At 37.9% G+C, this 25,245-nt stretch overlaps 1 protein-coding gene across 1 annotated transcript in view; it reads left to right on the top strand.

Annotated features, from left to right (window-relative positions):
• The window catches only part of LOC126091940 (ubiquitin carboxyl-terminal hydrolase 20), a 190,524-nt gene that overhangs the window by 62,212 nt on the left and 103,067 nt on the right, over positions 1-25,245 (top strand). The window contains exon 10 of the mRNA XM_049907266.1: positions 18,463-18,584. Within this exon, the coding sequence (XP_049763223.1) occupies positions 18,463-18,584 (122 nt within the window). The remainder of the gene's footprint in view (positions 1-18,462; positions 18,585-25,245) is intronic.

Genomic DNA, 25,245 nt, shown 5'->3' with positions numbered 1-25,245 from the left:
TTATAGGTGTTTACATCACTCTAAGCTGAAAATGCATTGCTGTACTGTGTCATGCATTGTTTGTTGCACTCCGATAATGAGTGTTTACGACCTTTCGCCGCTTGCGGCATGGCTTGCTTTTGTGCGCGCTACCGCCGCTTACAATTTAAAAAAAAAAAAAAAAAAAAAAAAAAAAAAGAGGAATAGTCTTATTGGCGAAGCAATGGCTAGAGACTGCTATTTGTTGTTACTCACACTGCTGCTTTCTTTGATAATGATCAACAAGAACCAAATAATAGATTGCGTATGATAGATGTTCTGAACAAGAGTTTAGCGAAAATTTTTCTCCGTTTGAAAATCTTTGCAGACGCCTCTTTAGTACGTTACATTCTGCACAGAAATTTGTCAACTTAGATTTAAAAATCTAGTCAATTGCCGTGCTTCATTTCTGACTGTATCACTATTAGGCATAAGAATAATATGAATATAAACATGACATGATATGTGTATTCTTCCACGTTTGCTGTTGTCTCACTCTAGTTTCATAGTTTATTAGGCAGACAGGATTTAAATTAGATAGCAGCAAACATAAAAGAATACATGACAAAATGTTTATATTCATATTACAGGGTGTCTACGACCCGGGACAACCGGGAGATCCGGGAAAAACCCGGGATTTTTTTCATCCGGGAGAAAACCGGGAAAAACCCGGGATATTTTTAGAATTCCGGGAATTTTTCATTGTTTTAGTTTTCAGTTAAATTTTTGTAATTTTGACTAGTAAGAACCGACACGCTAACAAAGGATATTACTGTATCCCGCTACTGCAGAATAATACTTCAACAATAAAACATAAACGAGAGAAAAAAACGAAAATAACTTAAATTGCAAAGGAAATGCGCCATATACGACGACGACACAAGTGCTCATGCAAGCGTCTGCCGACTGAAAATGTGTCAAAGGCTTTAGGAAGACTATGCAGTGCTTCATAACAACAAATTGCCCCCAATGAGCGTGAAGTCGCAACTGTTTACATTCGATTTGTTTTAGCAGTTAACGCGCGGGCTCATGCGCATGCGCAGTAGAGTCACGTTTGAGTAGTAGATTCTCCCGCTTCTGTCAACAGGAATGTGGCTGTTGGCTGTGCAAGCAGTCGTAGCAAGCAGCTAGATACTTCTGGGAAAAGGGGGCGCTTAATTCATATTATTGAGGGGAAAAAAAACTTGTTTCACAAAGCACCTAGCATCCAGCGCACATTTGCCTATCAATTAGTCATATGATTTTGAAACGCTTCTCTGTTGGTATTTGAACACATTTTAAGTTGATTTCTGAATGAATCATAAGCTGACTTTTGAATGCATGCATAGTGTACGTGATGTCTCTGTCAGGAGAATCCTGGTCGCATCTAGACATAAACTTTCCATAGGCAAAGGGGGACGGGGCTATACAAGCTGAGTGGAGTAAAGCCGAATGGATGAATGGCAATCGCTGTCTGATTATGTGGCTGATTGGGTGTGGGAATGATCAGCGTTGTTATAATTGCTAGCGAAATCAATAGATTCATACTATCAGAATGGAAATAAACGACTGACAGGAATAACAGGTGAGAAAGATTATGTATTATCTTCTCGGTGTGTCCAAGAAAATGAAGTTTTGACAGAAAATGTTTGGCCAGATCGCTACACTAGTAAGGACCAGTAGTACAGTCCCCGGCTACCAGTCGCTTAAGTTCTATTATGGAAGTAACGCGGAAAACGTGTTGTACGAACACGTAAGAACGCCTAACTGGAGAATACTTGCGGGGGAACTAAACCAGTGATTCTGGCAGGGTTAGTGAAGTTAATCGGCGAACAAATTTTGACAGTGGCAGCAATAGCTACAGAATTGGTGATGACAGGATTGTTTGTTAGAACGAGGACGGAGAAGAAACGAGGACATCACACAAATTATGGAAGAATAAGACGATTACAAATTTATATAAAAATTTCGTAATACTAGTTTTCGATGTCATGCTAGAGAAGCTGGTGCATATGAATGAAACGTGAAACTACTTCCTAACATAAAGCTTTTTGCTTGTAGTAGGCCTAATAGGCATTTGATATTGATACTTATTGGATTATATTCTGTCGTGTTATAAAAATGACCATTTGTGCCAAAACAGTCTCGTTTATTTGGTGTGTTATAAAAGTACTGCCGTATTAGAAAGGCCTATTTTGTTTTATCTAGCAGACAGTGACAAAATAGACGTAATCAGATCAAGAAACCACACCAGTCTTGGGTATTATTTGTATTAACAGCTTTTTCAGTATTAGATAACTACATTTCGATTTTCCATGTAGCAAAACGTTTGACAAACTTTGATGAGGTAAAAGATTCTTTCACAGAAAGGAAAACACGCCATGTAAAGCTGTAGCAAGATTAGAGAGAAAAAAATGCTAGGATCTAAGGTTTGAAGAAATGTGTAATTTCTTGCTTATCTCTTGTCAGTACTGATTTTATATATCCTATATTTAATTTTAGGACACACAAAAAAGCAAGTTATTAACTAATGGGCAATGAAGAGTTCAGATTTTCCGAAGAGTTCTTGTTCTCTCGATTACAAATAATCCGGCCTGCTATTAATTGCGAGATTTTTTTTTTAAGAGAGGCAGGCTGCCAAACCGGCCGACTGGGAGCAGGAGAGGCACCACAGGACATTTCAGTTTCCACTCTCCTGAATATAGTTTGGAAGTGCAGTAGAAAAATGCTTTATGAAGAGGCATGGAACTGCACTTGGGCATACTTAAGACCAAATAATATGTCTTACATTTCCTCAAATACATACGTTTTATGTTTCAGACTTTTCAGAAAGATGTGCGCTACAAGATGAACATATTTTGAAAATTCGATTTTTTTTTTAGTATTGACCCGGTTCGCAAATGTCGTAGATCCGGGGCTGATGCGCAGAGCAATCTGAGCTATAGTGGGTAGTCTCCACGTGACCCGTGTTTACGTTCAGTGATTTTGCTGTTTCCCCTTCGTTTACTCTCACGTCAAATGAAAACAAAACGGGTATCCGTGCCCGGGAGTTATCAAGTGAATTAAAACACATTCACATAATTACTAAAGGCCGAAATATGTCATTAGTTTCAGATTTTATTTTATTTCCACCTTTCTGACAGTCAAGCATTAATCGCCTTGCGGAACAGTGAAGTTATTTTTGTCTGTTTGCTAAAGAAATTTGACTTTTGCTAATCTTTTCCGCAGAGGCAGTGAATGTATCTGAAACGAAATGTTTAATTCCACAGTACAGGGTAGTTTCAACTGTTTGCTGCATTTCAAGTGCACGTTTTCATTTTCTAGCATGTATGGCATTATGCCATAATAAAGAACCAAACATGATATAATACAGTACTGGTGCTCCAAGAAAATTTATCCTGGAAACCACACTTAAAAGCTTAATATCAGGTCGGGGTCTACGGTACTTCATTGGGAATCTGGACATACGAGTGTGCCTTTAAGTATGCACTTTAAATGTGCACATTTTAATATGGTTCACGAAATTCCGATGCTCTTGCAGTATCATCTTTCATTGATGATCTTTTACACGTACGTACATACGGGCTTCCTACATCATGATACCTACCCAAGCGCGGTGTCGCCTGTTACCTGAGCTCTCTGGCAACTGCTGAAACGAACCTATTTGTAACAGGTCGCAGAAAATATTACGATTGGTAGTTTGAAAAGCGTTACTTTCAAAGTAAATATCCTTTTACGTAAGTTGAGCTACGTACAAGAATGGACCGTGAATTTATTAAATCACAAAGCGTTTGACTCTCATTTAAAAATCAGGTGTCTGATGACGAGCCATTTTAGAAACATTTCGAACCCTCGAACCCTGAAGATCAGACATTTATGTCATTATTAAAAATTTTACAGGCACATTTGTATGATATCTCTTAAAGTGTAACACGCGCAAAAAAGATCAACAGTATATGCGAAAGCTTAGCTTCTCTTGCAGCTTGAGACCAATATTTTATGTGAAAGCTTTGCTTTTCTTGTAACAACACTATGTATATTAATTTAAACTATTAACTTTCCCTGTTTGGCTCGCTACTTAACACTGATGTTGCTATTGGCTGACTACATCACGTGTCCTATGCTCTGAATATCCTCTGTCATCGGCTGGCGAGGTCACGTGACATGAGTTACGAACGGCTTACAAAAGCGCATCGAATCTCGGTTTCAATGGTTCGGAAAGTAACATGCGGTGTTTGGTGGATTTTCTAATGTATGTTTTCGTAATACGAAAATACGCAGCATACATGTTGCTGCACATCAAAGATATTTCCAAAACGTGTCTTTTTCTGTGAGTTTCGTTTTCTAAAATGCCGGGAAATTGTACACCCATGTACAAAACCATAACCAATCAAAGGAGTGATAGGGGAAAATATACTGTCATCCGGGAGAAAGTGTGTTTTTATCCGGGAAAAATCCGGGAATTTTTTTTCCTTGTCCACGTAGACACCCTGTATTATTCTTATGGTGAAGAGAATCGTACAGTTGGCCATATTAACAAACATTCCAAACAGTCTTGCCAATCGGATTTTTGTAGTACATTGAAATGCTACTACATTTGATGATGAACAATACGGAATTTGTATTTACTTCGTTGGATAGTGTATGAAAATGCAGTGGTCGAAACTCAGGGCGGAGAAAAAAAGCTCGTCTTCCACCTTTTTTAATTTATATACTGAAGCAGAGGTTTTGGCGCCAGTATTTATCTTTGTGCCTGCAAAGCATGCCTGCGTAGCGCTACATATATTCGATGGCAGAAGTTAGTTGTGGCGGCACCTACCAACATTTTTCAGAACTTCCGCTTACTTTGCACTCGATTCTAAGCTGCAGGCCGTTTTTTTTGGATTACAAAAACCGGAAAAAGTGTGCAGCTTAGATTCGAGTAAGTACAGTATACAAGATCCCGATGGTGCACCAACTGAAACCTCATGATGCGTAGCGGTGTTCTGAATTTTCTCTTTGGTTTCTGGCACGCATTGAAGTTGACGAGGTGCAGCTGGACAATGTTCTGTGGACTCATGAGGCACATTTAATACTACAAGGTGCACTGAATACACAGAACTAACAAATTTTATGTATTGTCAAACTGCATGTTATGTATAAAGAGCCATTGCAATTGTTGTATGTGACTGTGCGATTGGATTCACAAGCACCTTCATTCTCGGTCTGCTCTTCTTTGAAGAGAATGCACCCAGAGTGCCTGTTAGGTGTATCACAACATTTGCATGTTATCAAAACACCCTTGTACAGCATGCGATTCCTGCTCTGGAATAGCGCAACTGTGTGGAAACTACTGTTTTCGAAAGATGGGGCAACATCTCGTGTCATTTGTTGTGGACTGACAAGACAGCCAGTCCACAGTGACGGGTAACCGAAAGGCACGCGTTTACACACACAGGCTTGCTTTAGGTCTGAAACAGGATACGTAATGAATGCTATAAGAAAAGTATGTAGCTGCTGGAATACTTAACTTTAATCCATCATTTGTATACAGCATTCTTGATGATGCAAGTGAGACTCTCTCTAGAAATGGTTAATGGCACCTTGCTAGGTCGTAGCCATGGACTTAGCTGAAGGCTATTCTAACTATCTCTCGGCAAATGAGAGAAAGGCTTTGTCAGTGTAGTAGCTAGCAAAGTCGTCGTACAACTGGGACGAGTCCTAGTACATCTCTCTAGACCTGCCGTGTGGTGGCGCTCGGTCTGCAATTACTGACAGTGGTGACACGCGGGTCCGACATGTACTAATGGACCGCGGCCGATTTAAAGCTACCACCTAGCAAGTGTGGTGTCTGGCGGTGACACCACATCATTCACCTAGTGAAAGATCTGCTTAATGCATACTTCAAATCTCCAGAAGTACTTCCACATGCATGGCCTGCAACATCAACTGATCTGAATCCATGCGACTTTTGGCTCTGGAGGGTATCTAGAAGAATGCATTTGCCAGGGACATGTTCATCCTTACCTGATCTGAACTGCTGCGAGCAACTGTTGATCACGTTGTTTTACAGATGCATCATCTTTTTGACATCTCCAGTGCTTGGGTTGAACAAATTGTGTTAGAACATTTCTGTTCATCTTTCTTGCATTCACAGCACCAGATTTGCATGTGATTGCCAAAATTAAAACTAATTTTTTTTTCCAGCAAAAATCAGTTCCACATTTACACTTTATTTTAAGCTTAAAATTCCTTAGCCAAACCTTTATTGTTAATTATCTTTGCACTTACTGCACCTTTCCCCATGGTTTCTGCTTTTATGCCATCAGCTGAAATTATGATTTCAACTAAAATATTTTTATCAACAGCTCAAAAATAATTTTCATTGAGAACCATGTTATGAATTGCCCCGGAACCCACTATCCTGCTGTCACTATTCAGCGTAACTGTGACACAGGAAGCACTCATACTAACAGTACCTCATATCTTCGCTCTCGTTCAAATTTCACCTTCTCAGGATGATTTCTGAATACGTGATCAGCTTTGCGGCAGCAAACAGAAGTACCTTCCCATGTTGTTTCTTTCTTCATTTGTTCCTTTTCTATGTCATCTTATTCTGTAAATGGCATTTTCAGTACCTTAATATCACAATTAAACAAAACTGTAACTAAAGCTTCCCATTCATCTGGAAGTCCTCGTAAAATAGTCATTACTAGATTCTGCAAGATGCCATTGTTGCACCAAACCTCCATAAAAGTTTATAAATACTTTTGTAGTAAAGGAGATGACTCACCAAAGACCAGAAGCATTGAGTCGTTGACAGGCATGCACAAAACAGAAAGAAAGAAAGGTTGCCTAGTTATTAAAGGTCTCCTTTACTCAGAAAGTATTTACTTTCTACCAGAATTTTCCTACAAAATTATACCTCCATGAAAGTTTTTCAATTTAGGCCTGAGTCTGTAGAAAGCAGTATAGGCAAAATACGGTACCACTGATCACGGCTTCCCTCTCGAGACTACGCAAGTTACGTTAATCCTTTCCTAGACTACCTTAATTAATTGACATGTAGGATTACCTGCTACTCCTTTTCTGTAAATCTCTCATTTTTGATGTCCATCGAATCAGTTCTTGTAGCAGATTGAATTCTTTAGAAGATGAAAGCAGGCAACCTGTGATAAGTGGAAGTGTTGGTAGCTAATCAACTTGAAATATGTTCCATGATACCAAAAAGAGGCATTTATTAGCGAACATCATAAAACAGGTTACAGTGAAGTAACTGAAACAATTTTTCACATAAAGTTGCTGACAGCCGAGAGCATGGCTTAGACGACTAGTACAGAGAACAGACTTGAATTACACCCACTCATAAACTATCACAAATGAGCTGGCTCTGAGTACATCCTGTCACCGACTGGTGAGATTGGCATGCAGCCGAATCTTTTGCATGCTTCATAATTATTTGTTCGTTATTGGTAGTTTAATAATATTAGTTTCATTATTGATTTAACTAGTTTACTGCAGAGTATGAGTGTCTTATTAAAACTCTGATGACACATAGGCTCCTCCAAGTATTTGATGTGTCAAAAGAGTGGACTATGATAACTATTATTTAATAAAGTAAATCCTCAGTTACGAGTGTGAATGTATGCGGTTCCCCCACATATGGATCACGAGGCACGATTCCTTCTCATCGCTAACTACCTCTTCTCATTCCAGTGATCCACTACTGCACCATATGGTCCATCTGTTACTGAAATCTCCATGGGAAACAGCATCTCATTTGATGCTGTTGCATTCTGCAGTGCTGATTAAGGGAGTGATTAAGCTGCTGCATCCCAATAAAATGTAAAATTTAGAAAATAAAATGCCATCCAAAATAAGAAGAATGTTACAATCGTGATCCTCAGATTCATCACCAATTTTCACTATATCTACCACAGTTTTGTTTCTGTCCTAGATAATTTTCCATAGATTCAGTTCTTCATTTGTGGTGAATATAATTTTTGTCTTAGTTGCACAGTGCAGAATTTGCTATCCTCTGGGGCATATCATTTTTGAGGTTCTTCCCACACTGTTTTTGGATTTCTCAAATTTTGTGTATGCATTTGCTGCTTGTCCTATACGGAAACTACAGTTTCTGCTAGCGCTTTTCGTTGACGTGTTATATATGCCTCTTCAACAACAACTAAAGCAGCTTCACCAGGTTCTGTCTTGGCATGTTCAGTTACAGCCTACAAATTAGAATCTTATCAGAATCATTTTCATTTGATGCAACCAGGATGCATAATTAACTCCATTTAGTTTCTCAATGCTGTGTCTATTCATCATTCTCTCTTATATTTTACAAATGTCTGAACATTTTTAAAAGAAAACATTTTCTTTCCCATGAAATTCACAAACACCGATCGGCACCAATTAAGTTTTCCAAATGTGTTGTGCAAAAATATTCAGTTGTTTTAGCCAAATATCTCGCCTTTGCTATGTTTGTGAGTTTTAGATTGGATCATTGATACTAACTCACTTTTCTGTTTTCTTTTTTTTAGCATTTCTGGGCCCATAATCAATGTAGAATAAAATGGTCGTATTACATACATTAATATTTATTAATCGAAAAGAATCACAGATAAACAAAATTTTAAACAAAATTTCTTTTTTACTGGAACAGAGGGTTCAGTTTTATTTTTAAACATCGAAGATAATCCAATCATGTCACAAAATGGAATAAATAAAGGAGCTCTCGTCCACTTGTTTAACTCTTAAGAAATACACTGTATGTTATCTCACTGTGGTAATCCTCATAAATCAACTGTGAAGCCTTTAAATATTAGTTTACTTGGAGGAGTAAACCCAGTGTCTGTTGACCCTGCATGTATGATAATAATGTGACTTTGCTAGTAGAACTTTCAGACCACTGTCCATTTTCCAGCACTTTGATCTTGGAGCTGCAGTATAATTCCTCTCCCTGAGGAATTTTCTTCCAGTATTCATCTTATGATATCGGAAGACCATGTTGTCGTGTGAGGATCAGAGGAATGTAACTCCATTTTAGCTACTTTACACTGAAAAACGAAATGTACTTCTTAAAATATCGTTATTTTAAGGAGGACATTTTGTTTTTCAGTGACTAATACAAACTTTATTGAAAAATTTCTACACTACACATACATACACTTAAAAATCTGTCAGATGATAATATATTTATAAAAATGGTTCTTAGTGGACTACCACTATTAATTTTTAATATGGTGCTAAGGAGATATGTCTTTATGATCCTAAGCGAATAAATCTACATAGAGGTTTTACACTTTGGAGATATGCATTTGGTTTGCCAAAATATAACTTACAAAGGTAATTTACTCATTAAAACAGATAGGATACAGTAAAAATAAAAACGTTTGAACGGAATTTGTGCCTACATCAGTAATGAATTTTGACTTTCTAGCTAACTTCATCACAACTGTTGCCACCACGGTATGAATCTCCAGCTATTTCTTCTTGAAGACTTTTGTAAAATGCATGGTACTGTTCCCTGATAATGCCACTGCGGCATAGATCCAGGAGGTCTTTTACCTTCTCTTCCTGAAGTTTCAGCGCTCCATGGTATTTCGGTTCCAACTGAAAGATTGTATCGGAATTTCGGGATTTTCTGGAAACCAGCAAACTTCTGAATGGTTGATTATGAGAATGCTTGAAAAAGATGTGATTAACATCACTTTTGCGATATTGAAGTTGTGTCACTTTAAGCCATTGTAGTTGGTTTCCTTCACTGTCAATTTTAGTATTCTTAAACTTTTCCTTCTGCATAGCACCAAAATCCAAAAAGTCCTTCTGGTCCATCTCAATGACTTCATACAGTCTTTGTTTTGTAGCAGTTTTAACAACAGTATACCACCCCAAAGGGTCATAAACATTAACATTTTTTGCAGCCCTCTCTTTACAGGCATGGACTGAATCACACTCCATTAAAGAGTGGCCAGGCTAAAAGAAGCACTGCTGTATCACCAGGATGTTCAGTGTTTGGACAAGCATGAAGGAACATGGTACTCATGTTGACATTTCGGTTCTGTCCACCCAAGTGTCTGAGAACAAAACAACTGGACATCCATCTGCAATCCTCTGGAGTTCTTGAAATACACATGATGCTACTTTAATTGAGCCACGTTTAGCCACACCTTCATGCCACATGTAATTTCTAGCTTTCCTGGTAACAGTATTGTATACTGTGAGGTTGTATACCGCCAGTCTTCTTTTGTAAAAAATGACTTTAGCTGCTATGTGTGGATAGTATGTCACAGCTTCTAGGTCAAACTCCAGTAAATGACATTTTCCTGCTTTGGCCCACTCTTTCAATTCATTTTTTAGTATCCTAGCAGCCTCCTTTCTCTTTAGGTGTTGAGAGTACTGGTCTTTCTCTGCCTCTTGATTTTCTTCAGAGAGATTTTGAAAGTGATAGCAGTGGTCACATACATCTTTTCTTGGTAGATGAAAGCCTAAGTTAAACTCTGTATTGAATATTTCTCTGTAAAGCCAATATTTTTCAGCAGTAACCTGTTCCTCTTCGCAATGTTTCTTATATAGTTTGTGCATTATTTGTACGAGGTGCATTCAAGTTCTAAGGCCTCCGATTTTTTTTTCTAATTAACTACTCACCCGAAATCGATGAGACTGGCATTACTTCTTGACGTAATCGCCCTGCAGACGTACACATTTTTCACAACGCTGATGCCATGATTCCATGGCAGCGGCGAAGGTTTCTTTAGGAGTCTGTTTTGACCACTGGAAAATCGCTGAGGCAATAGCAGCACGGCTGGTGAATGTGCGGCCACGGAGAGTGTCTTTCATTGTTGGAAAAAGCCAAAAGTCACTAGGAGCCAGGTCAGTTGAGTAGGGAGCATGAGGAATCACTTCAAAGTTGTTATCACGAAGAAACTGTTGCGTAACGTTAGCTCGATGTGCGGGTGCGTTGTCTTGGTGAAACAGCACATGTGCAGCCCTTCCCCGACTTTTTTGTTGCAGTGCAGGAAGGAATGTGTTCTTCAAAACATTTTCGTAGGATGCACCTGTTACCGTAGTGCCCTTTGGAACGCAATGGGTAAGGATTACGCCCTCGCTGTCCCAGAACATGGACACCATCATTTTTTCAGCACTGGCAGTTACCCGAAATTTTTTTGGTGGCGGTGAATCTGTGTGCTTCCATTGAGCTGACTGGCGCTTTGTTTCTGGATTGAAAAATGGCATTCACGTCTCATCCATTGGCACAACCGACGAAAAGAAAGTCCCATTCATGCTGTCGTTGCGCATCAACATTGCTTGGCAACATGCCACACGGGCAGCCATGTGGTCGTCCGTCAGCATTCGTGGCACCCACCTGGATGACACTTTTCGCATCTTCAGGTCGTCATGCAGGATTGTGTGCACAGAACCCACAGAAATGCCAACTCTGGAGGCGATCTGTTCAACAGTCATTCGGCGATCCCCCAAAACAATTCTCTCCACTTTCTCGATCATGTCGTCAGACCGGCTTGTGCGAGCCCGAGGTTGTTTCGGTTTGTTGTCACACGATGTTCTGCCTTCATTAAACTGTCGCACCCACGAACGCACTTTCAACACATCCAGAACTCCATCACCACATGTCTCCTTAAACTGTCGATGATTTCAATTGGTTTCACACCACGCAAATTCAGAAAACGAATGATTGCACGCTGTTCAAGTAAGGAAAGCGTCGCCATTTTAAGTATTTAAAACAGTTCTCATTCTCGCCACTGACAGTAAAATTCCATCTGATGTACGGTGCTGCCATCTCTGGGACATATTGACAATGAACGCGGCCTCATTTTAAAACAATGCACATGTTTCTATCTCTTTCCAGTCTGGAGAAAAAAAATCGGAGGCCTTAGAACTTGAATGCACCTCGTATATTCAAATCTCCTGGTAAGAACTGTTGCACAGTGCTCTGTCGGCAGTAATGTGATGGAATGGTAGGAAATGATTTTATATGGTTCCTTATTCTCTCCCTTGCCTCGTCGGATCTCGTGATACCTGGATGATGATGACCCCTCTTGTCAGCAGACAGAATCATGTTGCTGCTGTTGCTTTTCTTCTTTATATATCGCACAAATGTTTCTGATGTATTAAAAATGCTAAGGAAAAACCCTAGACACACTTGAACTTCACTACCATTTTTCAGGAGAATGTACTTCTTTGTGACATTTCTTCGAGACTGCGCACCTGCAGAACGTGACCTTGCTTTAGGTACCACCTTATTAAGTGGAGCTAAATACTGTTCCTGCTTTTCTAAATCTTTCATCATCCAGAATCCTTGGAACATCTGTCTCCCTTCAGTCTCACTGATGTTCTCGCTACACTTTCTCGGGCATTTGGAACAATCCTTGTACTTAAATGTTCTGGCTGGTACTTCTTTATTAACAGTTGATTTGTACGCCTTTCCTGACTGCCTATTCATTTTTCTTATGTTCTTTTTCCACTTGCCAGTGTCTTGCTTCTTTTTCTCGCTTTATTTTCCTTACCAACTTCATTTCCTCTGTCAGATTGCCCATGTTCTTGATCATAAAACTCAACGGTCACTGTATTAACTTCTTCCTGTTGCATGTTCATTAACATTACAAAACCTTTGCTCACACAAATTGAACAATCAGGACTGAATAGCTGATTTGTCGGTGAACGTGGATTTCCGTATTGTATCTCCTTTGTGACATTGCCTGGAAAGGAGAAAATGATATTACTGATGTTAGTGCCTTATCTAGAATAATATACCAAATTAATCAACTATGAATCTTACAGTTCCATTGTATTTTAAAAATTATGACATGCGATAACTACGACAAAATGTACCACTTCGCCCAAAGACAATAAATTTGGCCCTAGCTCTGTTGAAATGCACATGTGTTATTATTTTAGTAACATCACAGTTAGGAGAAGAAATAAATCAGAATGTAATTAAGGACCACTAAGAAAATGCGTACACACAATCATATTCAAACGAAAGTCTCAGTATATGTGTTTTGTTTGTCAAATAATTTGTGACTAAGAAATTAGTATTTGAAATGTTAAACAAGATCCACGGATTATCATTTTGCTTACCGAGGTTTTCTAAAGATAGTTGCAGTTTCTGTTGAACTGCAGCTCTCCTTTTCTTTGGCCTCTGAGATGGTGATGGTAATGGTGGTGGTGGTGGTGGTGGTGGTGGTGGTAATGATGATGATGATGATGATGATGATGAATCCGTGCTGTTTTCGGGTATATAATCATCTGATGATCCCGAACTAAGCACTTTGAAATCATTGCAATCTTCTTCAGTTAACTCTTGCAGTCGTTTCACTTCGGAACAGTTTTGTATTGCAGATGAGGTTTCACCATTCTTTTCTTGTGCTTCTGTAATTTCTACAATATGGTATACAAACAATGAATGGGAATCAAGTCAATCAAACTAACAATCTGTATCTCCGTGGATAATTATCTCATAGATAAAATTAATAGTAATTCATCTTACCTTCATAGGATGTAGAATTACTTTCACTGCGGTAATTTTGCATCACTAGCTCAACCATTTTCCTTCCTCGTGAAGTCATTTTTTATGTAACAGAGAACGCACACTAACAACAACCTCTTCACAGTGAATACCACATGAAACTAAACAAAATTTGACATGACAATGACAGCAACGTGACTGCGTTGACAATGTTCACAAAGGGCACTCATTGTTTAGTGTTTCTCCGCTTATTGATTCTTGCAAGGGAAATACAATGGCTTGAAACCTCGTATTTAAAGTGTTTCGAGAACTGATGAGCAGACGAATGATTCAGGAGGGAGGCGTGATGCTAAGTTTCTACTTGGCGTCGCAAGCTTCGTTATTATCTGGTAGACAACATGTAATACTCTTTCAGCACACAGGAAAATAGTGTACAGATGCAGCAAAATTGTATTATATAAAACAAGCAGATAATGGTATCTGCTGAATAAAAACGTATTTCCAAATTTACTTCATGAAGTAAGCAGTCAGAAGAACGTAAGTGCCCATACGTTTTGCTGATCCGAAAATAGAGATGCACTGACTCGAGACAGAAGAACGTAAGAGCCAATACATTTATCTGTCTTTAAATTAAGCTCACAACTTGGAGATATGCAGCAGCTTATTCTTGCAATGAGAAAAGATATACGCCATTTTCACACAACAAGGACCTGATTACTGTGAGGACATATGTTAACAAAACTGAAAAACGCATTTTTTTCCTATGGCTCTCACACGACCATGTCCTTTAATATTCTTAAACCTGTTCGTTGACTACTACTAAAATTAGTTCTTTGTTCGCTATTTGCCTATCGAAAGATGTACATTGTAAAATGTTCTTAAAACATCGTGCTTACGGAAATCATCCATCTCACACGCTTTTTTCTAAGACAGTGTCGCTTCCCCAGGATTTAAAAGATGCAGACCCATAGGTTTTGATACATGTGTTTGCTTCACTAAATATACACTACACAGTTCTCTGTTTCACACCACAGGCCTCAGCTATTTTCACCTGGCCATTGGCAAGCACCATGTGACAAGTAGTCTGCTGTGGACTCTTTTGGAGAAATTACATGCTCTCAGACCACTATAGGTCTTGCCTCTTAGTGTAACACTTGGTGCTTTTGTGATCGATCAGCCATAAAGAACACTTCAGAGTTCATTCAGCAACATGTGAAACAGGGAAATGACACTATTGGTGAGAATTTGACCTGATCCACCATTTTTTGTTACTTTGCGCTGTCCCACCACCCACCTTCTTACCTGCACACCACTATAGCTGTGGAAATTTTAAAATTTTCAGATGAATTTAAAATGAGTCTTATATTTTACCTCAAAACAGAATGGCTGCTGAACATTTAGATTCAGGAAGCTAAATTCACAGTAAAAAAAAAAAATTATTCTTAGCTTTCAGAAAGGTTTGTTCCTCGTTTTTTTTTTTTTTTTGGGGGGGGGGGGGGGGAGGTTTGGAAGAATGAGCCGGTCACTAAGCATGCCGGCAGGAGAACAACGCATCTTTTATGAAGACTAGGATCATGTACAGGACAACTTGAGTGGGGTGTGGACAGAGTGGAAGAAGTGGATTTTCAGGATTAGTGAACCTCATAAAATCCAAGAAAATGCCTGGTTGTTGTTTCAAATATGGGTTACAAAGGATCCTCAAGGAAGAATATCCCATGTACCAGTTGCAAGGGCAATGAGGTGGCTGGCTGGAAGTTACAGGATGTCAAAAAGAACTGTGGTATTTCAGGGCTACTGCAGAATAATAGAAAGAGACTGAGGCAGGAACAGGCACATGTTATAGTTGTTGCAGGGTTAAATAGCCTAAGCCATCTGCCCGGGAGGAGAGCTACAGCACAGGAGAGGCAGCTTCAGAAGCATCTCTCTGTAAATAGATGCAAGAGGCATTTGCATGACTTCTCTCCCACATGTCCTGATTGGTTATTCAATTTATGCTGGACTATGCAACATCTTGGACTTCAGTCAGTTCGGTACACGTATGATGGCGTGTGTAGCTGGCTGGAACGACTGGGTATTGAACACAAAAGCTTAGCAAGATAGAACAAAAGATTATTGAGACAAAACTGCAACAAAATTATTAACTTCTTGGGTTCCACGATGTGACTGAGAAGTGGCATTGTAATTGCTGGATTGTACAATCACATGTTTCTTCTGAGAGTTGTAAGGAGCGTGAGGATAAGCAGAAGTTTCCAAATCATTTGTTTGCTACATATAGATTTAATCATCTACTGCTCATCACACATTTTATGTGATACCCATTTTCAACAAGAAATGTCAGTTTGTTTCTTGTCACAAACATGACTACTTTCCAGAAATGCCTTTGCACCTTATCTTATACACCTACATTAAAATAATGTCTCATTGCTTATTTTGCATGACACTTATTTCCTTTTAAAGATAGCTGAAAAATCTGCAGCCTGTTACAAATTATGTGGAAAAGCTTTTTCAGTTGTACCTAGTTTGATGCCATGGCCCATGATTTAATGACTTTATTCATATAGACGTGGTTTTTCTAAAACATTTTTAGTATAAATGGCAATGTTTGCATACAGAATATAGCTTTGAAATATGTGGTTCAGTGAGGACCGAGTTTATTCTTCCCATCATGTGCATTTGGTTTTCAAACCTTTATTGATTTCATTCCCTTGCCACACTGTTTACACTTAATTCACATTTGCCATGATGACAGGTGACATTAATGACAATGATGAGGTCTGTGCTTATATGGTGCATTTGAGTGCTATATGCTGCATGTTGAAAATGGCTGAAAATATTTCGAATCTCACGGAAGAGTGACATAAACATGAATATTGTTACCTGAAGATGATTATGGACCCATAACTACTTATGCTGGCAAAAGTAATTTTCTTAAACATTTGGAAGTACTTTTAGTTTTATCAGCTATCCTTAGAAATGTCAGTTACCACCTATCTGATCAGACAAGAGAAAATTAGTAGCTGGTAATATGAGATTTTTAAAGTCTGTGGAAGGTTATTTGATGAAAAATAAATAGTAGTATGTGAAAAAACAGAACAGTACAAGTAAAATGAAAAGAAGCTATTGAATGAATGGACAACAGAATTCCAAAGATCTTGTTACAGTATAAAGGTAATTCACACTTGATGGTACAAAACAGAACATCTAGGCCAAGGTTTTTCAGGAGGTAAGTTTAGACATTCACATTGATGGTGTCATTGTCTGCTGACATTGGAAGTTAACCTATTTTCATTGTGGTCACTCATCATAGTGAATATTGTGACTTTGCATTTCTGTGAGCAATGCCAATGTTACAAGATGACTTGGATATTTGTTTCCCCCTTGATTGTTATTCCCCAATGGGGGCCAAATATCTAAATGGGTAAAATGATTTCAGTTTTACAATAGGAGAAAAAGTCTAACTGTGTATAAATAAGAACATGAATTGATGAAACAGTCTTCATTAAATGACCTATTTCAACAGCGCAGTTCACCTCTATTGAAGGAGAAAAATAGTTAATTGGTACTTCAAAAGAAAAAAACAGTGAATATAGTAAGCAGCCTCTAAGTGTATTGCCTTATAAATATTTGCTACTTTTTTTGTTTGTATATATTTTTGCTAACAAATAAATGTCGATGTCTGTAAATGTTTGGATGGAACTTTCCATGTTATTTCAGTTTTCAGGAAGTTACTGTGCAAAACTTTTCAAGAACAACCATTATGAAGTTTGCTTTGTCGATTTATAAACTTGCATTGCCAGTTCCTTAATTCTGAATGTATATTCAAACCTTTTATAACACAGTTGATATCTCACAACCTCACTGTCTCAGTGCAGTACTGGGATGACAGAAGTGATGTAATTCGACATGCCATTAATTTTGAAAACACTACTGTTTAATGGTGATGTCACCTGCTGGTGCATCCCATTATGTCTCAAGTGAATGGGTTTTAAGCCAAAAGGACTAAGAAATATAGAATCTCTCTACCAAACGGGAGGACAACTTCCTGTGAAGGAATAGTATCACAAGACAAAATGTGAAATGTGGTGGTGATCTTTAAAATGAATTAAGTGCCAATAAAGTAATCAGCAGGAAGAAATATAAAACATGTGAAGTTATAAAATAATAAATAATGTACCGGTGTTTCTTAAAATCTAGAAATGAGGGGAAAGGAAAAGTTAAATACATGTGGTGAAAACATTGGAGAAAAGGACAACCAGATTTATACTGAGTGAAATAAGGCACTGATTTTTCTCCTTATAATGTTGTAGGTCTTGCCATTATTGATTGCCTTGCTCGTACAGCAGGATTTTCATTGAGGTCAGCTTCTCTGTTATTAACTATATGATAGGAAAGAGGAAAGGTTATCGGTGTTGCTATGCAGGTGGAGACAGACAGTGTTTCGGAGAGTGGTTGAGCATTAGACGGTGGTAGGTAGTGTGTTCATGCCAACAGATAGTTGAATCCCTGGTGAAATACTTCATCCAGTTGATCCAGTATGGTTTAGCACTGTTTCTAGAAGAGAGTGATTCTAAAATGTTATAGTAGGGAATTTTTAAGGTTACAAAAAAGCGAGTTTGAGGTACAGTGCTGTTTTTCAAGAATATTGGTAATTTTAACAGGAAACTTCCTGATTCTGGAATTTTAACAGGCTCTGCACAGTATTTATCACCAGTCTTTTCTTTCTACCTTTCTTTATTTTATGTTTCAATACAGCTTGTATTTCTGCCTCATATTTTCTGTCAATATGTGACTTGTGAACACTGGTATGAAATACATGTTTGTGTGTAAGTTAAGAAGAGGGACGTGTATTTCTATATATCATTGTAATTCCTAAAGAAAATAGAATTTAAAGAATTAATAATGTAAGTAGAATGGTGGTTGCAGAGTTTAATGAATTCAGTGGCACTGTTCCACATTGGCATCATATGTAAAGTTGTGATTTCTTTTTTTCCTCAAAGGGTTGGGTATCCTGGATCTGGGAATGGGTACGAAGCTGGTTTTGGGGTCCCACAATCAGTTTGCATGACTGTCTTGCTGCATTCTTCAGTGCAGATGAACTTAAAGGAGATAATATGTACAGGTACGTCAAAGTTTATTCCCATTTATATATAGAATTCACACTCGTACAAAAAGTCACTTCAGAGTAATGTTTTTGCTAGTAAAATTTACTTAATATTTGCAACTGACAGATATTATTAATCTTCTCCATTTAATTGTTGATGCTGCAAGTCAACATGTCACATTTTACATTTTTTTGTTATTCCCCTTCACTTGATTTTGTTTGAATAATATGTTGTTGTTGGACCCTGGATAGACAGTTGATAGTGTCATCTGCCCTAAGATAGTAGTTTTCTGCTGTATGTTTTTGCAAACTACTGCGGACGCTGAATTTTGCTGACAATATAGCAAATGTCAAAGCATTTTAGTAAGTTCATTGTTTTTTATATCTCAGTGTACCAAGTAGTATTATTCAGCAAGCTAAATTTCAGTGTATTTGGATTTTTATATTGTAGAAGTAGTATTAAATAATGCTTCACTTCCGAACTATTAAAGCAGCAACTTACCAAATCTAACATTGTGCTTTTAGTTTTGTTGATTTAAAATCATGTAGCTTCTACCACCTACTTTATGATAATTTCAAAAGAGGGTAGCATGCGAGTGATTTATGTATATTATCTGATTGCTTCAATTCTACGTATTGTAGATTATTATTTATTTTTGCCAAAGTGATCTGATGAGAATCTATACCTAATAGTTTGCGGGACAATTTGGTTCTTTGATGTAATCCAGAGCAAAAGTTTGGTTGTGTTGGATGGTAAACTAACTGCTAAAATTTTAGCTATGTAGCATGCGCCTGTATTAGGGCTAGAGAGACACTAAATTGCCTACTGTATAAATCTACAAATTGGCACATCTAATGAACAAGATTAATTGTTGTTTTCACTGTTATCATTGTCAACTTATTACATTCTCCTGTGTTTTTAAAAATAAGAACTGTTAAATATCTGAAGTAATAGCTGTGATTGAAGTAAAAGTTCCATGTGCACTGCGCACTTTTGTTACAATTATGTACAAGAGATGTTGCTCTCGTGACTACCAAACATAGAGTGAATTGACCAGGCTCTCAGAACACCTTTTTGCATCCCTTGCCTGATGTAACATCGGCCTGTTACAATTGCAGCTTAAAATATATCTTCAATCACATGTGTAACAATTTATTATGTTTAAGGGACTGCTGTCACCCCCTACCAAATTATTGTATGAATGAAACCGATAGCAAAATTTTTAAACAGGACACAGCTGCCTGGCAGATAAGAACATTGAAATAAAAATAAATAAATAAGTGAAAAAAGTCTGTAGTGTTTAGAAGGAACAAATGACAATAATAATAATAATAATAATAATAATAACCCAGGAAAAGAATAGGCCTCCGGTATTTTCTGCCAGTCGTAAAAGGCGACGAAAAGAACAAACCACTAATAGGGCTAACCCCCCTTTTAGTGTGATTAGTTGGTTCAGGACAGAACTAATGAAGCCTCGGACAAGTGCTGTCATGGTTGGGGACGACGCTTGAACGCCATGTCTGTCCACAATGGTAACAACACTGCTAGCCAACTGGAAAATGATTTAAATCCAAATAGAGGTGTTTTGCAGGATATGCTTCCTGCAACCACCCTAGAAGGAAAACAAAGACAGAGGATGAAATGGTCAGATGAAGTTAACCGACACCTCATGTTCTGTTATCACCAAGCAACAAACTTAGTAACCAACACAACTGGATACAAATCACAAGTATACACAACATTTATTACTAGATACCCAGAATTAAAATTTTTAACAGAACGATAACTAGCTGATCAGATCCGTGTAATAATAAAAAATAACAGGATACCCCAGTCAGAATTAGAAAAGATCAAACAACAAGTACAACAGATACTGGAGCAAAATAATGTGCAATCAGAAGAAGAAGAAAATACAGTAATGGACTCAAACATCCCAGAGCACACAAACAAAGAAAAACACGCATCAGTTAAACAATCAGAGGAAAACGAAATCTTAAGACAGCCACCAGAACAAGCACAAATAGAACACGAAGTGACACACATGTTAGATACAGAAGAAAAATTTCAGCTGACATATGTAGAATACAAAGACACAAATACAGACATTAGACCATTCTTGCACCGACCACCAAATAACCCACAAGTCGAAACAATAATAACAACTATCAACACAATCATACACAACAAAGTAAATGAAAATACAACTATGGAAGAGTTACAACTACTGGTTTATATAGGAGCACACACTACACTAAATATACACAGTAGGCGGAGATCAGAACCAACCAACACACAGATGAAACCCACAAAACCAGCATGGCAACACAGGCTACAGATCAGAATAGAAAAACTGAGAAAAGACATCAGACAGCTAACAAAATTTATAAGAAATGAAATATCAGACAAAAAATGAAAAAGGTTAGGTAAAATCTCACAACAAGAAGCGATAAAGCAATTAGATGAAAAGAAGCAGAAATTACAAGCATTGGCCAAATGACTTAGAAGATACAAAAAAAGTGAAAATAGAAGGAAACAAAACCAAACATTCAGCACAAACCAAAAGAAATTTTATCAGACAATAGATAACACACACTTTAAAATAGATAATCCACCAAACATAACAGACATGGAACACTTCTGGAGCAACATATGGTCAAACCCAGTACAACATATTAGACATGCATGGTGGATACAAGCAGAAACAGACACATACAAGATGGTACCACAAATGCCTGAAGTTATAATTTTGCAACATGAAGTCACCCGAGCAATTAATTCTACACACAATTGGAAAGCATCTGGAAGAGATAAAATAGCAAATTTCTGGCTAAAGAAGTTCACCTCAACACATTCACATCTAACCAAATTATTTAACAGTTACATTGCAGACCCATACACAGTCCCTGATACACTTACACAAGGAACAGCTTATCTGAAACCTAAAGATCAAGCAGACACAGCAAACCCAGCTAAATATCGCCCCATAACATGCCTACCAGCAATATACAAAATATTAACTTCAATCATTACACAGAAATTAATGACACATACAACACAGAACAAAATTGTAAATGAATAACAAAAAGGCTGCTGCAGAGGAGCAAGAGGATGTAAAGAGCAACTGATAGTAGATGCAGAGGAGACATATCAAGCTAAAACTAAACGAAGGTCGCTACACTACGCATACATTGATTACCAAAAAGCTTTTGATAGTGTACCCCACTCATAGTTACTACAAATATTGGAAATATACAGAGTAGATCCTAAATTGATACAGTTCCTAAACATAGTAATGAAAAATTGGAAAACCACACTTAATATCCAAACAAATTCAAATGATATCACATCACAGCCAATACAGATTAAGCGTGGAATATACCAAGGAGACTCATTAAGTCCTTTCTGGTTCTGCCTTGCTCTGAACCCACTATCCAACATGCTAAATAATACAAATTATGGATACAATATTACTGGAACATACCCACACAAAATCACACATTTGCTATACATGGATGATCTAAAACTACTGGCAGCAACAAATCAACAACTCAACCAATTACTAAAGATAACAGAAGTATTCAGCAGTGATATAAATATGGATTTTGGAACAGACAAATATAAGAAAAATAGCATAGTCAAGGGAAAACACACTAAACAAAAAGATTACATATTGGGTAACCACAGCGACTGCATAGAAGTGATGGAAAAAACAGATGCTTATAAATTTCTAGGATACAGACAAAAAATAGGAATAGATAATACAAATATTAAAGAAGAACTAAAAGAAAAATATAGACAAAGACTAACAAAAATACTGAAAACAGAATTGACAGCAAGAAACAAGACAAAAGCTATAAATACTTATGCTATACCAATATTGACCTACTCATTTGGAGTAATGAAATGGAGTAACATAGACCTAGAAGCACTCAATACACTTACACGATCACAATGCCACAAATATAGAATACATCACATACATTCAGCAACAGAAAGATTCACATTAAGCAGAAAGGAAGGAGGAAGGGGAGTTAACAAAATAAAAAACCTACACTATGGACAGGTAGACAGTTTAAGAAAATTCTTTATAGAATGAGCAGAAACTAGCAAAATACACAAGCAATCACTCATATAAATCCATTGGCTACACCATTGCAATTTCATAACCACTTCTACAACCCTTTAGATCACATAATATCAACAGATACGAAGAAAGTAAATTGGAAAAAGAAAACACCCGTATCATGTAACACAGCTGCACATTGATCAAGACGCATCCAACACATGGCTAAGAAAAGGCAATATATACAGTGAGACGGAAGGATTCATGATTGCAATACAGGATCAAACCATAAACACCAGATATTACAGCAAGCATATTATTAAAGATCCCAATACCACAACAGATAAATGCAGACTTTACAAACAACAAATAGAAACAATAGATCACATCACAAGTGGATGAACAATACTAGCAAATATAGAATACACCAGAAGACATGACAATGCAGCAAAAATAATACATCAACAACTTGCCATACAACATAAACTAATACAACAACACATTCCCACATACAAGTATGCACCACAAAATGTACTGGAGAATGATGAATACAAATTATACTGGAACAGAACCATTATAACAGATAAAATAACACCACATAACAAACCTGACATCATACTCACCAATAAAAAGAAGAAATTAACACAACTAATCGAAATATCCATACCCAATACAACAAATATACAGAAGATAACAGGAGAAAAAATTGAAAAATACATCCAACTGGCTGAGGAAGTCAACAACATGTGGCATCAGGATAAAGTTGACATTATACCAATTATACTATCAACTACAGGAGTCATACCACACAATATCCACCAGTACATCAACGCAATACAGCTACATCCAAGCGTATATATTCAACTACAGAAATCTGTAATTATTGATACATGTTCAATTACCCGAAAGTTCCTAAATGCAATGTAACACATACCGTACAGTTAAAAGGAAGTCACGCTTGATCGAGGTCCGTGTCACTTTCCATTTTTAACCAGACATAACGTCTGAGAAAGGAAAGAAATAATAATAAGAAACTATTAAACTACCAAAGCCAAAATAAATGTAAAAATTCATTTATAACTATTTACAAAAAAATCATGAAAAGTACCTGTCTGATAATCTGGTTAACATTACTTTCATACCAATAATTTTAGTTTACAGCATTAATTATGCTATCCAACAAACCTAACATTTAAAGAGTGTAGTAAATGGAAAGATGTGAAATCATTTCTGATGAAAAATATTTGAGTTCTGTAGAATACCAATTAAATAATCTTTTTTCTGTAGATTTCCATTTACATATTTATCACTTAATGTTTAGTCTTCAAAACAGTTGTAAGGGGAATAAATATTCCATCCCAGATAAATAAATTTCGTGAGTAAGTTCTTGGTGAAATAATGTTAGCAAAAAGTTTTAAGTATTTAATTCATAACAGAAATTCACAAATTGCTTCAAATTTTCATGCAATTTTTTTCACCACACTCGCTCAACATGTTCTTGGGTGTTCGTTCGTACCGTCATAACTGTGTGCTGTCTGGCTACATAGTACCAAGACTGAACCACCTCTGTGACCTCCAGTGCTCTGATCAGGAAAGCTTCAATTTTATGAACACACAACTGAGCCCAAATTAGCATCCGGTCTGTTACTCACTCATTACATTCATCTGACACAGTCAATCTAATGTGAAACTGAAAACTAGCTACAAAGTTCAACTAAACTATTGTAATGTGCTTGACACACAGTGCGCAAATCTCCATCACCTCCGATCTCTAGTCCCCCCCCCCCCCCCCCCCCACCCGTCTGCCTCTTACTCTTCCTGTATCTGCCCATCTCCTCCACGCCCACTCCCTGTTTGTTTTCTCCTGCCCCCTCGCTGGTTGTCTTTCCCTCTCCCCTCCTGGTTTTTCTTCTCCCGCCCCCACCCTGTTGCCTTCCCCCTCCCCTCCTGGTTTTTCTTCTCCCGCCCCCACCCTGTTGCCTTCCCCCTCCCTGTTTGTATTCTCCTGCCCCACTCCCTGTTCGTCCTCCCCCACCCCACTCTTTGTTCGTCCCCTCGCCGTTCGGTTCGTCCCCTCGCCGTTTGTCCTCGTTAGCCTGCATCCCCTCCTTGTTTGCCCACCCTCACTGCTCTTCCCGGCGGTCCATTGGCCCGTCCTCCTACCCCACACCCGCCATTTTTGTTGGCCCTCGGCCACTGCCTCCACCCCCCATCTCCCACCCCTCACTCCCCACCCCCGGGAATTGACTTGCATCTCAGTCTACGTCTACCAAACATAAATGGAATGAGGCTAAAGATTTAAAAGACTGCCAGCTGCACGTTGGTTCCTCATGATATCATGTACTAAAGACGGTCAGTGCTTTACTAATTAATCTGTTTATTATTCAGAAAGGTGTTGATGCAATTGCAGGTGCTGTGAAATCCTGCTCTCTTTTATGCAACAGCACTTTGCTTTTGGAGACTAATTGTGACCCTCAAGCCCAACAACTGCTCGCAGCGACGCTTCTCCATGGCTGTCCAGTTTGTGTTGAGGCCTATCGAACACTGGTATCTTAATGTGGCGTTATTTACACTAGGCTACTTGATGGTCTGACTGAGGGAGAAATCCAAACTTA

This window comes from Schistocerca cancellata, chromosome 7 (assembly GCF_023864275.1).
Source record: "Schistocerca cancellata isolate TAMUIC-IGC-003103 chromosome 7, iqSchCanc2.1, whole genome shotgun sequence".
Classification (NCBI taxonomy): domain Eukaryota; kingdom Metazoa; phylum Arthropoda; class Insecta; order Orthoptera; family Acrididae; genus Schistocerca; species Schistocerca cancellata.
Note: the sequence above shows the minus strand (reverse complement) of the source record. Positions and strands in the feature narration are given on the sequence as shown.